Source organism: Nymphaea colorata, chromosome 1 (genome assembly GCF_008831285.2).
Source record: "Nymphaea colorata isolate Beijing-Zhang1983 chromosome 1, ASM883128v2, whole genome shotgun sequence".
Taxonomy (NCBI): Eukaryota; Viridiplantae; Streptophyta; class Magnoliopsida; order Nymphaeales; family Nymphaeaceae; genus Nymphaea; species Nymphaea colorata.
Window position 1 is genome coordinate 27,671,464 of NC_045138.2, and position 8,146 is coordinate 27,679,609.

At 38.3% G+C, this 8,146-nt stretch overlaps 1 protein-coding gene across 1 annotated transcript; it reads right to left on the reverse strand.

The window, feature by feature from the left end:
- Nucleotides 1-3,311: 3,311 nt before the first annotated feature.
- On the reverse strand, nt 3,312-4,362 carry LOC116266306 (abscisic acid receptor PYL2-like). The gene has a single exon (XM_031647467.2). It carries the CDS (start codon nt 4,270-4,272, stop codon nt 3,679-3,681), a length of 594 nt encoding a protein of 197 aa, XP_031503327.1. The 5' UTR covers nt 4,273-4,362; the 3' UTR covers nt 3,312-3,678.
- Nucleotides 4,363-8,146: the final 3,784 nt, after the last annotated feature.

An 8,146-nucleotide genomic window follows, 5' to 3' on the forward strand; every position in this document is an offset into this window, starting at 1 on the left:
AGATGACTGAGCTGAAATGGGGAAGTGATTTTTTAGAAGAAATGAAGTGGGTTTTGGCGAACCGATGAAAGGTTGAAACCACGGACTGCTTGGGGACATGAATAGAGGGTAGTGGGTTTTATCTCACAAAAACAAATCCATTTGAATGTTCTGTATTTTTTCTTACACCGGCAGTCGACCACAGGCTCGTTAAATCGGCAACCTCACTTCTGACTTCCAGGTTTTCCAAACCCCGAGAATAACTTATATTTCCTCAGTCAAAAAAGGAACACAATCTTTGAGCTGACCATTCGCTACTAAAAGGACAATTTTAGCAACCAACTTCTTAAGGATGAATGGGCAAAGAGATACATTATGGTTTTCTTTGTAGAAACTTTAGGCTTACTTTTTTGCTGTAACTTAAAAAGGACTCCTCTCTAAATGAGCAGAATATTGTTCATAAAATTGTTAGAAATGAGCTTGAAAGGAGGCTTTTGTTAAGTTAGTTAAGAATATAATTTTGAAATAGAGAGTCATCCTGGATAAAAGTTACTGTTAACAGAAGTTTATGTCATGACGGTCTTCATAGAAAGTATCGTCTTCGTTAAAAGAATTATGGAAACTGTTCTTTTTTTTATTATTATTATAAGCAGATAGAACGCGAGGAACCAAAATTTTCCCTTGTTATAACCACTATACTGAAATAGTTGATTTGATGCACTGCGATGGATGATCCAACTAGCCTATTATACGGCCACATATCTACACACTCAGGAATAAGGATACAGCAAAATTTGGACCTGATTTGGATCCACTTTATTGGATCCAACCCGACTGTGCCTTTCCTACGGACTCATGGTTTTATATGAATTCAGTTAATCAAATCCAGATCTGACAAACATCAGACTCCTCACAAATTTTATGGATCTTGAACTCAGCTACAGATTCCAGGCTTGGTTACCTGAATCCTATGTCCAATCCCAATCTGACTAGTACTTGAATCCTGGTTTTTTAATAGCATCTATAGACGGAGGGACATGTGGGCAATTGCCCACTCCATCCTACATAAATTGCCTACAACATTTCACACAAATTTGCTTATTCTCGTGTGAATACCTCATGACTGTTTCCTAAAAATTAGAATCTGACACATTCATACCTGGCTCTGTGGTATCCGATTAATAATTTTCGTCTTTCAAATCTTAGTAGTAACAGTAGTAGTCATAAAATGCCACCCAACGTTAATTTAATATTTCGAATCAGAAGAAAAACGGTAACGGTTCCATAAAGTTGGCAGGCAAATTATGCCAAGCGTTTTCCAGCTGCTACCATTCTCTCCATTTGTCTGAGATTTTGGCTAGAATATGTGCCACGTTACACGAGTTTCAAGTATATTAGATATTAATAGAAGCTAGTCCAGGATACGGTATTGACAATTTTTCTCATTACAATATGAATTTGGCAGGTATAATGGAGTAAAATATGCTTCATCATTGTAGTAGCCAGGGAGCAAACCAGGGTAAAACTTTTCAAGTTTTGATCTGCAAGTTTTATATGTGGCAAGACTCATCATGTGGTTTGAATTTTTTGAGTTCAACATTTAATTTTTCGTTCTGTTGTAGAGCCGTAATGGAGAGACAAAAGAAGTGGAATTTGTTGTTTGCCCTCTAGACGAAGAAAAATCAGCAATCAAATGTTGGATAACTGTAAGGCTTATGAGTTCGAATACCACTTGTTTCAAATACATAGACTAATTTGTTAAAGTCATATCAAACTAAAAATCTTAGGTTAGACTTAAGATCCGTACTTGGTTGAAGATCTATACTTGAGATTTTCGTTTGATGTTCTACACTAGATAAGGTTTAATTTGACATCAGGATAGGGAAGAATCTGATCTTAAATGTGTAGATCTAAAATCTTGAGAATCTAATATAATCAAATGCCCTGCCCTTAAAGAATGTTATCATGCTTAAATTTTGTCTTTGAACATCTTTTCTCTCTAACAATATACACACTGGTTTGAGGTTTGTTGAACCTGTAACTTAATACTGTAACTTATAATCAATCTAAACTTGAAGGTTTCTTGAACGTCAAAAACTCTCACTTTTTCGCCCAAGTTTCTCGAGCGGATTGAAGGCTTTGGCAATTTCACCTTTCTACTCCACAAGTTTCAACAACTTAAAGAGAAGACCTTTTGAAGAGCTGAGAAAGTTCCGTATACCTTTTCAAGCAGTTGTAATCTAGTTTTCTTTTCTCCATAGAATCGAATTTCAATCAACTCCATTCTTATACAATCAATGCATTACTTATAAAACTTAAAACTCCATAGGTCTTGTACTTTAGAGATGGATCAATTCGTTCATTGTTTTCCTAGCAAGATTTTCATACAGTCAGTAGAACATAAGGATGGATCGTGACCCCTTTTAGGAATCGAATCATACTAACAAGCATGATCTTTGACAGTCTACTGTACATGGTTCTTAACACCTACTGTCTATATCATCAACAGCTCATTTTTAGTACTAACAATGTTAGATAGAAAACTAATTTACATGATCTTTTTGCCCTTTGCATCTCTTGTTCGGTTCATGTGTTCGACCCCCTTCACAACAAGCCACATTTTGTTTGATGTTATGTTCCTGTTTGAGCACGAATATATAACCAGCTTCTAATTACTGCAAATCCGCAAAAGTCCAAATTCTGCGAAGCCATGTCATTGATGTTAACTCTAATTGCTGATCGATCAAATCTCAACTATATATGCAGCAAAAATGTCTTCAAGAAATTGTATCTTCATGAGAAGACTAAACGTAACATGCCACAAAATTAATCTGTTGATAGATGTTTAATTGCTTAGAAAACTTCAATTTTTTTTTTTTTCGTGTTGGTTCGTAAGAAAAAACGTCTCTCTCTTGCAAGGTGAACTGTGTCGTGCAAGGAAGAGCCACCTTTTTCTTTGAAATAAAAGCACGCTCAAACAGGTTGAAAGAAATCTCACATGGCTACGTTCAACACCTGTACGATATCGGCATGGTAGTCGTTTCTGAATTTTTTGTTAATTATATCCAAGCAATAAAGAAGTTTTTCTTCCTTCTGCTCTTTAGCTTCCATCCTTTCCTGGAACTTTGAGTGTTGCTGAAACCTTTTCAGGTTGTCTTTAGTTAAGAAAGAAAAAGACAATGCCATTAAATAGAAGCAGCAGATTTCCTGCGCTGAGGTGGCTATCTTTCACATGCTTCCCATGCCTCATCACATGGAGAGAGAGAGAGAGAGGAACAGAGAGAGTGAGAGAGAGAGAAGCAAGATTGTAAAGAGATCTACATGCAGGAAAATGACATATAACTTAATTAGCGGAAATCGAAGCTGCTAATTCAACTCATATATTGTACAAACAAGAGAAGGATGAAAATGGAAGGAAAATCAGAACCAGAAGAATGAGAAGCAGAAAAGAGAACAGGGAAAAGAAAAACTGAAAAACCTAAATCTCTTATTCCAACCATGAACCTACAGCACTTGAACCTTGATCATCCCCGACACCAGCAGGCATACACGCAGACATGCATGCATGCATGCAGACACATAAAAGGACATGGATATACATGCATATGCACATGTACCCATGTACATGCCTGCAGCAACACACACACATACATGAATGCGCATGGATAGACACAGGTACATACATGCAGAGAGAGATGATCAATGGTTGCAGACAGTACTAGCTTGGTGATCATGAGCAGAGTTTTGAGCAATAAGGGCAAGCTTTTGGAGGTTCAACCTGATCACAGTGTCCACAAACATCTTGGTGTCTTCCCTGGTGTTTCCCTCTGGTATGTCCACCACATAGGACTCAAGCACCACCGTCCACACCTTACCGTCCTCCCTAAACTCGTTCATGGACGTGACGGACCTGTAGTTCTTGAGCCTGTGCTGTCCCCCGACGACGGTGAAGCTGAGCAAATGCCTCTGGTCGTCCAGAATCTCCAGCCTCTCCGTGCTGGTGGACGCCGGCAGGCCGGAGATGACGGTGACCTTCCGGACGCTGCCGACGCCGCCGTCGCCCTCCACCATGCAGCAGCTTTTGATGAAGTGCTTGTACTTCTGCGGGTTGTCAAATCTCCTCACTAGCGGCCACACATGGGAGAGTGGGGCTTCCACCCTTTGACATACAAGTGAGGTGCATGTGTTTGGGGATGGGTTTGAGATGGTGTGGCAGCCATTGATGACTGGTTGGAGCTCCTTGAACTCTCTCTGTGTTAGGCCATGTGGGGGAGGGGTTGCTTGGGACTCCATGGGAGAGGAATGACCAGAAATCTAATGTGGGTTTTCAGGTGGCGCCTGAGGATTAAGGGAGGAGATTGGAAGATAAGGATGAAGGCTTCTTGGCACTATGGGGGAAGGTGGGAACCCACTATGCAAAAGGCTGCCTTATATTAATGCTGTTATGTGTGTCTTTAATGCCAAAAAAAGCGGTTTTTTAATTACAGAGAAAAGTTTTTTTGCTACACTTGTGGGTTTTATTCTCTTTAGTTGAAAATTATACCGGCCACTGTTTTCTCGTGAAAACCAACTGTGCAGATATGGTCTTTGTCACTAAAAACCTAGAAAACTAAATGACTCTTGATTACTTGTGTATTTTAAGTGGCAAAAAAATGATATAAAGTTCCATATTGGTAGGTCTTAAATCCTCATAAAACTTCAATCTGCTTTCATTGGCCTAATATAGACACATATATATGTGTAAATAATATTTTTTTTAGAGCCAACCAGCTTGACAAATTTATAGAAAAGCATTGATTGAAAAGGATTATTTGACTAAAAACTCAAAGAACCGGCGTCCAGACCATCTTCAATCATGGCCAAGAAATTCGCCACTTACCCAAAAAACACAAGCACACAAACTTCAAGACAAGAAGGAGTTGGATGAGTTAGTAACGCAGACTAGGCCCATAACCTCATATGGACGACCGGCCATAGGTCAAACTTCGCGTCACCTCTGCATCGAATTAAGGAGGTTTAAGGCTTTGAATTTGTTTAGAAAACATAGACAACTTGTGCACCATTCTTCTGCATGTTACCACAAAAACACGGTTGATTAGTACTTTGAATCTGCATGTTAAATTAATTTTTAAAAAATATCTTTCTTTTATGTAAAAGTTGGCCGCCGGAATCCGCCCACCTGCTGTTGCTCCGCCTCCGGAAACTAAAATCACACGATCGTGACTGTTTCAATCGAACATAACCTAGCCAAGCTGACAAGCTGTGATCTACATGATCATCTTAGTAAGTATCTTTTCTCAGTCCATAAACTAGGACTTGCATTTATGGTCTTTTGGCATTAATGCCACCGAAACTTCGAACTAATCAAGCGTGTTTTTGTGGTACCATCAATTAAAACATTCATGGTACAACAACCTGATCCATTTTTATATTGAGCCCGGACTCTTGCTCGACATATTGTAACCTGGCAGTCTTAACAACTTTAGTTTTGATTCAAAAAGACTATGAAATAGGACAACCATCCACTTAAAAACCCATTTATAAGTCTCTCAAGTTTCTTAATGATTCAAAAAGGCTATAAAATAGAAAATCATCCACTTAAAAAACCCCTTTATGAGTCTCCCAAGTTTCTTGGTAATTTCAGATAAAAATGTATTACACACAGCCGATGCTTTCGTTAATGATCCCCTTCTGCATCATCTTGAATTGGGGTTGACTCGTAGTACTCAACTTTTTCTGTTGTTTTCCTTCTACCGTCATGTTCAATGTACAAAAGGAAGGCTGGAGGAACGTATACGAGTAGCGTTGAGAGTCTGAGGCATAATAAATGTAAGGGACTCGTCCCTTTTGCCGAAAAAAAGATGGTTCATGTGTCATGTGAGCAGTCTAACAAATCAAAGACCTCCGCCAAGCCGTGATCCCTCATCACCCTGATGAACTTTATGCAAGATTCCCCTCACCCGAAACCGCATCCCATATCACGTGGTCCCCACCTCACCCTCATCCTTTTTTCTCTTATTTTTTCCCATTTTCTAGACATTATTATTGATATTAATATTAATATTTTTATTTTTATTTTATTGACAAGACGTACATACTCCAATCAGGGGCATTTTGTAATTCATATGCGTACAAAAAAATGTGGTATTTCCAATGCACAACTCATAATATTGTTGTTACAAATGCAAAAGCATAGCTGTGGATGCATGATTCCCAACTTGGGTTCCCTTGTTTTCATCGAGTTCATGAAAAGAAAAAAAAAAAAAAAAAAGTTTGGACTTGAAGACTCGAAAAAAGAGACTGATGGAAGCGTCGCCAGCTTGGGTTCCCTTGTTTTCATCAAATTCTTGCAAAAAGAATAGTGTCAGATCATAGATAGCTGAAGATTGGTTGGTAAAAATGGGGCAAAAAATGTTTGAATTTGGGTTGCGTCCAACTTTTTATCAGATTGGGCTTAGTCAGATTTTAGGTTTTGGAATTAGATTTAGACTTTATTTTATATTAGTAAACTTGGAGCTGCCTGGGATCAAATCTGTCGTTTGTAGGATTTATCCAACTTGAATTAAGATTCAGCTATGAAACTTCTTGTAGAACTAGAATTGGATTAGTGGCTACATCTGGACTGACTTTGCCAATTCTGAGTAACTGCATCTAAATTCAGATATATTTCATTCATTTACTCCTTGCTTTATAAAAGAAAAACAACCATTTTCTTTGACTAGCTCAAGACCCAATGCAAGTAGGGCAGGACCGGTTCGGTATACCATAGCCCTGGCCAAGCCTAAAACTGAAACCTACATATCATGCTGGCTCCCAACCAGGTTCCTCCATAACTATTGCATATTAAATACTTATTAGAAGATATTTCTAAGAGGCTGAAGCTCCTCATTTTTTTTCTCCTATTATCAAATGTAAGGTTGCTTTGGGACCCGATTGAGGAGCAAAACATCTGTTTACTCGAAAACATCTGTCAACTAAAGTATCATGCATGTACCATTTGTTTGTAGTACAAAGAAGTAGCATTACAAGAGTCGAACCGATGACCATACTAAATATTTATTAATGTAATAATTCAAACGAACCATATATTTATCTATACCTCTTTCCTCTCCACTCTAGATTTCTCTTTTGTTTTTCAAATGTTTAGGGTGGGACACACAGTACAGTACGCTTTTGATCAGCACTCACATGTTATAGGGGGACCATTCTAAAAGATATGATTTAAGTAAGGTGAGAATGTTTGAACCCATGAAAAGTGGCTTGGTCAAGATTTCTCCACCTAGCTATATAGGTTATTCCCTTTTGGGTATTGGGCTTTGAACCCACCTCATTCCAAAGCTTGGTTGCTGGTTGTGGGGTTGGCTCTACTCTCCTAGGGTTTGGTAACCTATGGTGGTCTCACATGCCACATGTAGGTAACAATCATATGGGAAAGAATAAAATTGTAACCAAATTCATTTATGGGAAGGCCAAGCGCCATAGTTATAGTAAAGAATGTTGTCACATGTGAAAGAATAAGGTTATAATCAAATTCATTATTTAATGAGTAAAGAATGTCATCCACTACGGGTGACAGATGTGGCTGTTGGTGGAGGGGATACTGATGACAAGGCTAAAAAATAATGCGAATAGCAACACTAGTATGTCACCTAATAAGCATGCCAACATGAGTTGGGCTTTTGTTTATTGTCCTCTTAGAAGAATGGGACTTTTCCACTTCAGGCAAGACTAAATAATATTGTGGAACAAAGATACTTGTTCTTGTCTTCTAATCTTGGCCGCTAGCTAGCTTGTCTATTTGTTGAAAGCATTGGTGCTACAGAGAAAACAGTGATCGAAATGTATCATGCCTTTTCAATTTCACATCCTTCGCCATCGTGGTATATCGAAGGTTGAGGAAACAGTTTCAATTTATAATTACTGCCACCATAAATAGAGCGAGTCTAAATGGATTTAATGTTTGAATTACATGGTTGTTGTTATGTGCCAGTGTGCTCTTCAGTAGCGTAGTTGAAGGACCTACCTTTGATTCACCCAGGTTCCGAAGTAAGCCAGAACTTTGGAAGTATATAAGGGTTTTGCGTTGGTCGTTTTATGCCAAAGGCCATTTCTCTTAAATAAACATTTTTTTAAAAAAAGAATAATCTGATTCAATGGAATCAATCAT